This window comes from Ranitomeya imitator, chromosome 7 (genome assembly GCF_032444005.1).
Source record: "Ranitomeya imitator isolate aRanImi1 chromosome 7, aRanImi1.pri, whole genome shotgun sequence".
NCBI lineage: Eukaryota > Metazoa > Chordata > Amphibia > Anura > Dendrobatidae > Ranitomeya > Ranitomeya imitator.
The window spans coordinates 138,653,933-138,667,148 of NC_091288.1; the positions used below are offsets into that span (position 1 = coordinate 138,653,933).

At 40.4% G+C, this 13,216-nt stretch overlaps 1 protein-coding gene across 1 annotated transcript in view; it reads right to left on the reverse strand.

Moving 5' to 3' along the window:
• Positions 1 to 280: 280 nt before the first annotated feature.
• Positions 281 to 13,216, reverse strand: part of SLC40A1 (solute carrier family 40 member 1) — a 152,837-nt gene continuing 139,901 nt past the window's right edge. Inside the window, exons 5-8 of the mRNA XM_069733845.1 lie at positions 11,199 to 11,325; positions 8,279 to 8,521; positions 5,207 to 5,869; positions 281 to 2,607 (exon numbers count right to left, since the gene is read on the reverse strand). Of these exons, the coding sequence (XP_069589946.1) occupies positions 2,291 to 2,607; positions 5,207 to 5,869; positions 8,279 to 8,521; positions 11,199 to 11,325 (1,350 nt within the window). The 3' untranslated portion in view covers positions 281 to 2,290. The remainder of the gene's footprint in view (positions 2,608 to 5,206; positions 5,870 to 8,278; positions 8,522 to 11,198; positions 11,326 to 13,216) is intronic.

Here is a 13,216-nt window from a genome sequence, read left to right on the forward strand (position 1 = left end):
TAGTTATATGATTTTTTTACTGGATGTCTTTGTATAGAATAGTGCAGCCGGATGAGCTATTCCATACAGCAATAAATAAATACTATATGTAAATACTGTTTGCAGATTTGCACAGGATTCAAGTAAAGGAACCATTCTAAAAGACATTTTATACCAAAATGGTTGAGGCTGCTTACAGATGTCTCTAGAAATGTATATACCATTGGCAAGTCACTGTTGTGCTTGTTCATAAAATCAATTTTTTCAAAATGTAATTAAAAATTTAAGAAGAAAACGAATATGGTGCCCCAGTAGTATCATTTATTTGCATTAGTACTAAAATGATACAGCATGAATTCACAGCGGATCTATCAGAAAATCCTATATTTGTTTGTGACATTTTTAAGTGGCAGATGAAGATGTCCTGATGTTGGTCAGCTTACCTTGCAAAAATAAAAACGTAATCTGTCTGGAATCAAACTGTAATTGTTAGCATAGTCAAATAACTAACAGCATAGTATATTATCTAGCCAAAACCAATTCTCTGATTGCAAGAGAAGTCATAACCGGCCAGATCCAAACCTCCATTCGATGCTCATTGCTCTGTATAGAAGCCGGTCTCTTGGGTTCCACTACAAAATATTACATTCAGTCTTCACATATTTGTATAGTGTTGTTCCCTGCACTGTAGAAGAATATTCACTTAGATTAAAGGAACAAGTTGTCGCTTAGTCATGTGATTACAGACAGGCGCTCAAACTCTCAGTATGAAAAAAATTACAATACAATCAGATTTTCCTCAAACAGCGCCGTTGGATATTTTTTCCATAGAGAAGCCAAGGCACTGATTGATCATTGGAACTTGCACATGACTGAATGTTGACATGTAACCCTGGCCGAATGCTGAGGCACACAATGCATTAGTAATATGAAATATTATTACAGCCAGGAGCTCTAGGGGAACAGTCCTAGCATTAGCATTACAAGGTACAGAAGGTACAGTTGCGTAGCTCAGGTCATACATTTAAAACTATACTTGAAAGCCAACATTTATAAATCTTCCTACAACACATTCTAAAACATTTACTATATTATATATAAATTGTTACTACGATAAAACTATGACATGTGCTAAATGCTTAAACATGCTCCAAAGGAATCCAACACTAAAATAAGCAGATACAATGTTTACCAGTGATTTTCCGTAATCGACCATGAAACTACGGTAATTCCCACGCCGAATATAGTTGTGAATCTGTAGATTAGATCTTTAGTGGGTCTATGAAATTGTCACTTGGTGTAAAGTAAACACTGTGACAAAACCTAGAGAATACTAGAAAATACTCAAACTCGCAAACTAATACATGGATACCCAAACTGGTTGGCCACTACTTGGACGATCCCTTCTTAAAGAAGACCTATCACTTGCTACAAATACGTAATTTTCTGCCTAGCGTAAATGTCGCTAGTCTTTTGATTCTGGTTTAGGTCTTCTTTTTTTCCTGCTCTGCGTTTTGGTCTCTTCCTCCCTTTATATAAATTTTAATAAAGTTGCCATGGGGATGGAAGTATTCTACGCTTACTGGAAAGGTGACACCCATGGTTGGATAAATGCTGATTTATTGTTAACACGTTTCAGAGTCAGAGCTTTTTTTTCTGACACGACTGTATGGAAGATGAGGCATCTGAACTTTGGTCTTTTAGTGGTTGTGTCACACGCAGCCCTATAAAGGTGAGCGTAATTACTGTTTAGTTCCCTTTGTGTTACTGGACAAGACCCTACTGCGCTTCTGCATTTTATTTAGTATTATATAAATCTAATCTTTTTAGCTAACTGGTTTGGTCCTCAAGAAAACTCCCATAGGAGAGAGTTGAGGACTATGGTGACTTGGCTGAAAATATTAGTTATATATACAAGGAAAAGAGGCCATATCTTAGGAATAAAGAAGACCAAGACCAAAAGAAAAGCAAAATCATACGTAATTTTAGGTCCTCTCTAAATGTAATAATGCCCCATTGCATACAAGGAAACTTTATACTCAACTCTTACACTTGTGCCGTTCACTACACTGTTATGCCATGAGCGCTGCAGCCTTACATTTCCCACATACACAAATGTTTCATAAAAGGGAAATGTGAGCGCTGCAGCCCTTCAGCAGCCGCCTACAGGCTTCGCGCTCAAGTGTCATCACATGTCACACAAACGGTTTGTGCATGAGGTGAGTATACGGTTTTAATCGTATTTTTCTATGGGCACTATTCCAATTAAGAAGAGGATGTCCAAATAGAGAAAAAACCCTTTATTGACCTTTTAAATGGAAGAATCTCCATGTTGCTGATCACTTGCCACTGTTTTTCGATCTGAAGTAGAGCAAGTAAATAATTGTACTCCAAGATTCTTATAAGCAAATCGAAAATACATGACGTGGCCCATAGCAACAAAGGACACTGAAATAAGAACAAGCAGGCCAAAAGCTTCTGGGTTGGGTCCCAAGATCACCATGATGAAATGCAGAAGATCGAGAAGATAATTCATGGAATTCTGGACCCCATTTATTATTCCTCTTTCAGACTCAATTACATTTTCTTGAAGGAGCTGAGTTACCGTTAGATCAAAGGACCAAAGACCTATAAGGAAAAACAAACAAATGTTTTTGTGTACTTACAATAAACTACGCAGGACTACTCGAAAGTTACATATGGTATCAATACAAACATCAGCTAAGTGCACAAAAAACAAAACCTCACACAGCTCCATGGACGGGAAAGTATAGTTATGAGACTCAGAAAATGCACATACAAACAATGGTCACAGTTTTTTTGTCTTGCTTCTTTTACAAGGTTCAGAATTTTTGTTACCACTAAAATAATAATATAAAACCTTGTAAGTTTAATATTGCTGTAATCATACTGACCTGGAAAATCGTATAATTGCCAGGTCATTTTTATCACAGAATCAATGCTGTAAACACAACACCCCAAACAAAAAACAATACTGAAATTCCATTTGTTCATCATTTAATCACTACTTGGAATTAAAAAAATTTTCCCCCATATTTCATTCTATTATATGAAAAAGTGAATGGTGTCATTCAAAACTACAATTTATGCCACTAAAAACAAGCCTTCATATCATTACACCGCTAGGAAAAACAGAAAAGTTATGGCTATTGGGAAAAGTGGAACAAAAAAGGAAAGCACAAAAAGGCTATGCTCACAGAAAGCATTTTTACCGTGTTTTTTTTTGTGACCAAAATGCACTTTCTTGGCAATAAAAAAAGCTGCATTCAAAATGTCTGGTTTTTAATGTTTTCACATAGTTTTTCACACAAACTTTTTGCAGCTTTTTTGGGGGTGCGGATTACATGTGTGATTTGTCTACAGTACGTACACACTTAAAGTTAGCTTTATTCACCAAAACACTTGCTATCTGTGGGTAAAGAAACGCTGAAAAACTCGAAAAGAATTGACATGCTGCAGATATTAAAAACGTTGTGTTTCTCAAATTCAGTCAGGAACAAAACCCCTTGTCCATTAGATTCCTGAAATTTCATAGATTTTGCTGGTACTGTAAAAATCAGCTTTTAACCTGAACACATGCAGGGATTGCCTGCTTGTTACATGTATTCAGGCTGTCTAGCAGCCGCAAATCATGCAGCTGTGGGGACTCAAACATAATCTACGATAACGACAAAGATACTCAAGAGACCACCTGAGCATGCTCGGAAAACTCGAGTAAAGAGAACACTCGCTCATCACTAGGGTCTATCATACACCCCCATTACTAAGCCTGTAATAAAAAAATAAAACACACACATGGTTTTTTAAAAAAAAATAAATAAATTGGTGAACCAGGAAAAGTGTTGGGGAGTAGTATTTTTTCAAATAAAATTAATTTTTCCGTGTGTTTTTTTTTTTATTACTGGGTTAGATAGACAACTCTCCATAACTAACCCCAAGACTTGATAACAGCTGTGATTTTTGACAAATCACAGCTGACATCAACCCCAAATACAATTACCCCAATTCCCACTGCACCAGGGCAATTGGGAAGAGGTGGGAAAAAGTGCCAGAATTAATCTAATGTGATGCGTCACTTCTGGAGTGTCTTCGGGCTGGGAAGGGCCCAATAACCATGGACCTTCCTTGCCTGAAAATATCAGCTCACAGCTGTCTGCTTTATCTTTGCTGGTTATCAAAAATAGGGGTGACCGCACATCATTTTTTATTATTATTATTTACTAGGTTAAACACCCTTTAGTGCCACATGAAAGGCACTAAAGGGTGCAAGCTTATTACATGTAGGAAGCTTGTGAAATTATATATCCACATATTTATCTATTCTATCTATTATCTATTACATACTGTATTTTCTGGCGTATAAGACTACTTTTTAACCCCTGAAAATCTTCTCAAACGTCGAGTGTCGTCTTATACGCCAGGTGTCGTCTTATAGGGCAGATGCGGAGTAATCTGCGGTCGCCGCATATTGTGGGGGGGAGCGGTCCCAATAACGAGGTGAGGGGGCGCCTCACCGGGAAGGTGTAAGTGAAGCAGAGAAGGAGATAATAGGATACAAGGGCGAGCCAGATGAGTGAAAGAGGAGTGTTTTTCTAGGCACAGCACCGCTCTCTCTCTTTTTTGCATACCCCTGGCATCCCAGACGCTGACAGTTTGCTTCACTTACACCTTCCTGGTGAGGTGCTCCCTCACCTCGTCATCAGGACCACTCCCCCCACTATATACATCGACCGCAAATTGCTGCGCACCCACCCTATAAGACGACACCTGGCATATAAGACAAGAGAAGATTTTATATTTTAACTGGAAAAGTTGGGGGTTGTCTTATATGCCCGGTCGTCTTATACGCCGGAAAATAAAGTAGTTAAAATCTTTCTATCACCTATTTATATCTTTATATAAGATTACTGTATTAGGTTTGTAAACTAGCTTTAAGTTACAAAGATGATGTTAAAAATGCATTGTATGCACATGTCACATGGATGTTATATGGATGCTTGGCGACAAAAAAAAAAAACGCACACTCACATTACATTCAGAGTGGGATAGATAGGACACTCGTATGACACTAGTCCAACTTTTCAGGATGAACATCGGAGTGATGTAGGGACAGTTCTCAGGATTTATTAAAAAAAATACTTAACCTAAACCAATAAAACCTGGTTTTAAAACGTTCCCAAAATACCAGTCAGTTGATTGTACTTACCAATTCTAGCTGCAATGACGCCAGCAAATAGTAGGCTGACTGAGGTTAACGGAATGAAATCGTCTGGTTCAGTGGTTGTTGAGCTGGAGTTATTCAGTAGGTTTTGTAAGCTGGTTGAGAGAAATTCCTGAGAAACACCACCTGGAGATAATGTAGGCAAGGGCTCTCCTTCAAGATAGCGTGTACCAATATCTTGAAATGGAGAAACTGTAAGATCCAATGGACTTCCAGGCATAAAGACGGAGACCACACAAAGAATAAGGCTGCTGAGTTGAGCTATTCCTGAAATGAATCCAGTACGAATCAGACCAAATTTTTTTCTGAGCCAGGTAAATGCAACAGTTCCCATAATTCCAGAAATGGCAGATGCACCCATAAGGATACTGAGAACAGAACCACTCAAACCTTGTGTGTAAGCATATCCAGTGGTGATACAGTCAAAGCCAAGGACAGTCATGTAGAGGAACGCAAGGCCCATGCCAGCCAAAAACACCGATTGATTGTAGTAGGCAACCCACCCATCACGGAAGGTGCGGAAGGGCTCTGTAATTTTTTCACTGCAAAGTGACTTTTCTGAAGTTTCAGTTGTCACCACACTTTTCTCACTCATGAGTTGCACATCTTCAGTTGGTTTTTCATAGTTCTTTGAATTTGCATCTATAACTGTGAAAAAAAAATAATTCAGTGTCAATGCAGACAAACAAGAGAAAAGTGTGCCATTATTAACACGTATGAATTAATGTCCTTGGAAGTAGTTTGCATGTGTGCAGGGGACTTAGGAGCTGGAGCTGAGCTGCCTACACATGGGGCTGAGGCTGGCTACATTACATAATGGGCATTTGTGGCTACTGGGCCATGGCTGTTAACCATTTAGATGCCAATCTCATACAGCAGAATTTTGAATGCACGCTATTGCTCATGTGCAGTTTTACATCACTTATTTGTCTGCATCAGGCAACTAAAAAAGCTCAGCATTGTTGAGGAGGAGTGCAGGAGAGTTAAAGGGAACCTGTCACCCCCCTCGGGCGTTTGTTACTAAAAGAGCCACCTTGTGCAGCACAAATGCTGCATTCTGACAAGGTGGCTCCTTTAGTTATGCTCCCTGCACATGCTGAAATAAACGTTTATAAAATGTGCCCCCACATACCGTGAAACCATCCCGGAGGCGGGACTTTCCTTCCTTATCAGACGCAGCACTGCCGTCACTCTGGAGCTGTGCGCGCCGGGCGCCGCCTCCTCTTGCAGCATTATTGTCCCCGGCAACTGCACTGTAAGTACGAAGGGCAGCGCAACTGCACATGCCCGAAAAAAAAACTTAATGCGCAGGCACCGAGGAAGATAATGCAGCAAGAGGAGGCGCCGCCCGTTGCGTACAGGCCCGGAGTGACAGATGTGCTGCGTCTGATAAGGAAGGAAAGTCTCGCTTCCGGGACGGTTTCACGGTATGATGGCGCACATTTTATAAACGTTTATTTTAGCATGTGCAGGCATCATAACTAAAAGAGTCACCTTGTCAGAATGCAGCATTTGTGCTGCCCAAGGTGGCTCTTTCAGTTACAAACACCTGAGAGGAGGTGACAGGTTCCCCTTAAGCTCTGCTAAAATTCTTCTAAGGGTAGATTCACATGAACATGGAAAAAAATGTTCAGGATTTCATCTAGGGGCAATTTGTTTCTCACTTGTTATCTGTGGGCAATCCATTTACAATCTGTCTTTTTTTTACAACAGCAACTAATTTACAGGGCCATCTACAGTTTGCTATGTTAGGCTAGGTTCATATTGCGTTAGTGCAACCCGTTTAGCGCTAGCGGGTTGCGCTAACGCAATGTTTTTAATGGGGCTGCGTCCCGGGGTCGCGGTAACGTCCCCGCTCTCGCAGATCCCCGATCTGCGAGAGCGGGGAACGGACCGCGGGCGCGCCTCGGACGCTGCAAGCAGCGTCCGCGGCGCGCCAGGAAACACCGGCGCGTCGCTAGCGCGTGCCGAACATGGCACGCGCTAGTGCTGCGCGTTCCCATTGCCGTGAATGGGTGCGCTAACGGACGCGTTGCACGGCGTTAATTTCGCCGTGCAACGCTGTCCGTTAGCGCTTTCCCATTAACGCAATGGGAACCAAGCCTTACAGAATTGCAATGTATATGTAAAAATCGGATGTTATACTGTACCTCCATCTGATTTAGGGAAAACTCTAGTGAATGCTGCAATTTTTTCCCATATAGTTAGTCAATGAAAAAAATTGCTCATCCCATTGTATGACATTGGTCGGAGTACAGTCGGTTTTCTTTTCAGGACAGCACTTGGGCCAAAAATACGGTTGTGTGAATGAGCCCTAACAAGAATACACTATAAACACACACACGAGTTTGGCCTAAAACAGCCTTTACTTTTCTACAACAGTTTTTCAGAAGATTTCTGCGTGTTAGTGGGAATTTGTGCCAATTTAACCAAAAGAGCATTGAAAAGGTAGGCAAAGATGTAGTACGAGAAGGTGTCGCTCAAAACTGACATTGCAGTTTACCCAAAGGGGTTGATGTCAAAGTTCTGCCCAACCCACTCGAGAATCTCCACATGCCAAGACGTAGCCTCATGAACCTCAATTTGTACAAAGGGGCACAATTATTGTGCAACAGAAAGTGAACTTCTCATGTCATACTATGTTCTCACTCAAAAGTGGGCTCAAACTCTAACCCTAAACATCCACATATTAATTTGCCTCCTGCAGCAAAATATAAGAATAGGTACTCTGTATTTCAGTGGGAAACGTTCTTTGGGCAACTATTAAACCAAAATTCAGTATAAAGCCACGTTCACACATTCAGTATTTGGTCAGCATTCTAAATCAGTATTTAGAAACCAAAATCGGGAGAGCGTGACAAATACAGAAGTGGTGACGTGTTTCTATTAAACTTTTCCTCTAATTGTTCCACTCCTGGTTTTGGCTTACAAATACTGATGTAGAATACTGACCAAATACTGAAAGTGTGAACTTGGCGTGGCCTAAGACTCCCGATTTATTACTTCACAGAAATAATCTTACTTTTTTCTGTATACGAAAGAAACATCATCTGATACCTTTTATATTTAATTGTTTCAATTCCTGATCATCTTCTTTCTGGCAAGATTTAATAGCTAAAGCTGGTGTCTTTTGGTATACTTTCCAAAGGAGAAAATATTCTACACACATTGATATCAAGTTCCAACCAGCAATGAATCCACATCCTATGACAGGTGAACCAAAGGTCATTATCTGTCCAACTGCCAATGGAGCCAGTATGTTTGTTAGTTGATCGATTCGTCTCACTGTTGCGTTCATGTCTGTCATTAAAACATAACAAAAGAGCATAAACTTATTTCAATAAGGCTGAACATAAACATTTACCTAAAGTGACTCTTTTTTGGCATAACTACTAATATCCTTAATATTAGATGGGCGGTTCTTCTGCTAGGTCAGTAGTCTCTCGCCTCTAGATGTTGCAATTATGACATTGTGCCAGCCCAGCTAATGTAACGCTGAAGATATGTCAGTGACATGTGAGCTCAGCGGCAGCCAGAGCTCCTGCCTCCCTGACTTGATATATGATTATTACTTATTTTTAGAGCACTATCGGTTTCATGATGCTGTATGTGAGAAAGGGTTAAATACAAGATACAAATAAAAAAAATATGGTGAACAAACTAACAATGACAGACTGGCACACAGGGAGTTATCTGCCCTTGTGGGCCTACAGTCTACAGGAGTATTTAGTTAGCCACCAATTGTGCAAGTTCTCCCACTTAAAAAGATGAGAGAGGCCTGTAATTGACATCATAGGTATACCGAAACTATGAGAGTCAAAATGAGAAAAGAAATCCAGAAAATCACCTTGTCTGATTTTTTCCACCATAATTTGCAAAATACATCTTGCCAAATCAGACAAGATGATTTTCTGGATTTCTTTTCTCATTTTGACCCTCATAGTTGTGGTCTACCTACGATGTCAATTACAGGCCTCTCTCATCTTTTTAAGGGGGAGAACTTGCACAATTGGTCGCTGACTAAATACCTTTTTTCCCGACTGTATATGTGTAACAGTGTGGAACCCAAAATAACACATATATCTGCAGGAGACGGTATCCAGACCAATCAGTATAAATATACAAAATCAATAAGAAAGCCTGAAAAATGGTCAATAATAAGAATGATCTTATAGAAAAAACTTTATTGAACACGTGTGTGTGTATGGTGGCAATGTAGGAGTCAGGGCTGGGGGCCATAAAGTCGCATATATAAAAATGATCTATTGTAACAAAATAGCTAGTATGGTAGATAAAACGCTGAAAGTGAACATCACCCAATATGCAGCTCAAGCAAAATTAAGAGACCACTGCAAAATTTCCAGTTTGTCTGATTTTTCTCTTTATAGGTATATTTTTGAGTAAAATGTAAATTCTTCTTTTATTCTATAAACTACTGACAACATGTCTCCGAAGTTCCAAGCAATACATTTTGTATCTATTTTCTGAAAATGAGAAATTGTTAAAATAACAAAAAAAATGCATTACTTGCAGATCTCAAATAATGCAAAAAAACAAACAAACAACAAGTTCATAATCATTTAGAAACAACAATACTAATGCTTTACCTCAGGAAGTGTTCAGAAATCAATATTTTGTGGAATAACCATGATTTTTAATGACTGCTTCCATGCGTCTTGGCATGCTTTCCACCAGTCTTTCACACTGCTTCTGGCGAAAAATGTAAGCAGTTCTTTGTTTGATGGCATGTAACTATCCATCATCCTCTTGATTACATTCCAGAGGTTTTCAATGGGGTTCAGGTCTGGAGATTGGGCTGCCCATGACAGGGATTTCATGTGGTGGTCCTTCATCCACACCTTGATTGACCTAGCTGTGTGGCTCGGCACATTGTCCTGCTGGAAAAACCAGTCCTTAGAGTTGGGGAACATTGCCTGAGCAGAATGAATCAACTGTTTTTCCAGGATAACCTTGTATGCGGCTTGATTCATATGTGCTTCGCAAAGAACCTGCCCAATTCCAGCCTTGCTGAAGGAAGGAAGATGGATAGTCAAGAGCCATCAAACAAAAAAGAATCACTTACATTTTTGTAACAGGACTGGCATAAGGTCACCCAAAAACTGTGTGAAAGACTGGTGGAAAGAATGCCAAGACGCATGAAAGCGCAAAATATTGATTTCTGAACTATTCCTGAGTTAATACATTAGTATTGTTGTTTCTAAATGATTATAAACTTGTTTTGGATTATTTGAGGTCTGCCAAGTAATGCATTTTTTGCTATTTTGACCATTTCTCATTTTCAGAAAATAGATACAAAATGTATTGCTTGGAACTTCAGAGACATGTTGTCAGTAGTTTAAAGAATAAAAGAACAATTTACATTTTACTCAAAAATATACCTATAAAGAGAACAATCAGAGAAACTGAACATTTTGCAGTGGTCTCTTATTTTTTGCCAGAGCTGTATATGTACCGTATATACTGTATATCCTTTTCAGTCACATGTAATTAAATATACAGTTTATAGGAACATAATAGCTAACAGTTAACTGAGGTGTAGGGAGTGCATGGTAAAATATTTATATCGTGATAACAAGAGAAACATAAATCATACAAATGGAATGGAATGTGAAAAATTCATGTGACAGTATACATTAGGAGGATCCCTGAGATAAGTATGGAGAACACACCAACATGCGTTTCTGTAGACATCTTCATCAAGGGGTTGATATTTCATTGTTTTTATATACAGTGTGTGCGCCTGTCTCTTATATTGCCACCACACACTCACTTGTATTTTCAATAAAGTTTTTTCTACGTCATAAGTTCATTCTTATTACTGACCATTTTTCGTGATTTCTTATTAGTTTTGTTCCTCGATATACGCTGCCTGTTGTTGACTGCCAGGTTCAATTTAGATTGTATGTTAGCCAGTTATTTATATTTTATAATATACATGAAAAGTATTAAATCTTACCTGCTAATTTGCTCCGGTCATCTCCAGCAACAACAACAATCCAGTCCCTCTGTATAGTGATGGCTGTAGCTGTGCTGGCCAGATTTGCAATGTTTGCTATAGTAATAACCAGGATGTAGCAAATGGTCTGTATTAGAACCACAACATAAATGAAGAGTTAGACGTCACTTATATCTTGCTTTTTAAAGCAGATAATTATTTTGTAAAAACAAATATGACAAAATTCAACAGATCTTCTGAAATAACTTTTTAAAGTGAAAACTGCCTGTCATTGAAGAGACATGGGGCTCGATTCATGAAGGTAAGCTTTGTTCCCATCAGTCTTGATGAGAGGGTGTGCAAGAGGCTCCAGATTTATGAAGAAGTGTCAGACGAGTGGTATACACTCAAATCCTACTCCAATCCCTGCTGAAGTAACATTTGCAGCTTAGTGAACACTGTCCCTCATCATGAACCACGAGTGTTGGGCACCTTACCCCCATCCACTCATTATTACGGGGCCGGGGGACACTGGCATGAAGGCGCCAGAAGTTGCAACATTTAGACACAGTCCGAGTTGTGTGACTTTACAAAGCTTTTTCACCAGAATTCTGAAGTGAAAGCTTTGCTGATTGGGACCCATATTGTATGGCAACCTTTTGATAACACAAACTTAAAGGGTAAATATATGCAATTAAGCCCTTCTCCTGGAGAAAAGAAAGCTATACAATATCAACCAAAATTACAAAACAAATAAAAAAATTGCTCAGTTATTATCTAGGGCAATTTCAATATGGTGATGACAGAGAAATAGAATCCCTTATTTCAATTGTTCTGCCAAAAATTTGTCAATAGGTGCAGATAGGTCATTAGAATTTATTATAAATCCATGCTCTATAATATAAACCTAATTTGGAGACTCGGTATTTTTTGGAGGCAGTAAAGGCAAGAAAGTTTTTAGCTACAATTATTTTCAATCAGGAGGGTCAGGGGCACAAACTGAACCAGCGCCAGCACCGCCCCCAGGATGGCACATCAATGAAAGCTGTGGCAAAAAGGTTTGCTGTGTGTCAGCGTAGTGTCCAGAGGCTGGAGGCACTACCAGGAGACAGGCCAGTACACTAGGAGACGTGGAGGGGTTCGTAGGAGGGCAACAACCCAGCAGGACCGCTACCTCAGAGTTTGTGCAAGGAGGAACAAGAGAAGCACTGCCAGAGCCCTGCAAAACAACTTTCAGCAGGCCAAAAATGTGCATGTGTCTGCACAAACGGTTAGAAACCGACTCCATGAGGACGGTCTGAGTGCCCGATGTCCACAGAAGCGGGTTGTACTCACATCCCAACACTGTGCAGGATGACTGGCATTTGCCACAGAACACCAGGATTGGCAAATTCGCCACTGTGCTCTTCACAAATGAAAGCAGATTCACACTGAGCACGTGACAGCATCTGGAGATGCCGTGGAGAGCGATCTGCTGCCTGCAACATCCTTCAGCATGACCGGTTTGGCAGTGGGTCAGTAATGGTGTGGGGTTGCATTTCTTTGGAGGGCCGCACAGCCCTCCATGTGCTCACCAGGGGTAGCCTGACTGCCGTTAGGTACCGAGATGAGATCCTCAGACACCTTGTGAGACCATATGCTGGTGTGGTTGGCTCTGGGTTCCTCCTAATGCAGGGCAATGCCAGACCTCATGTGGCTGGAGTGTCAGCAGTTCCTGCAAGATGAAGGCATTGAAGCTATGGACTGGCCCGCCCGTTCCCCAGACCTGAATCTGATTGCACACATCTGGGACATCATGTCTCGCACCATCCATTAACGTCACGTTGCACCACAGACTGTCCAGGAGTTGGCGGATGCTTTAGTCCAGGTCTGGGAGGAGATCCCTCAGGAGACCATCCGCCGCCTCATCAGGAGCATGCCCAGGCGTTGTAGGGAGGTCACACTGGCACGTGGAGGCCACACATATTACTGAGCATCATTTCCTTGTCTTGAGGCATTTCTACTGAAGTTCGATCAGCCTGTAACTTCATTTTCCACTT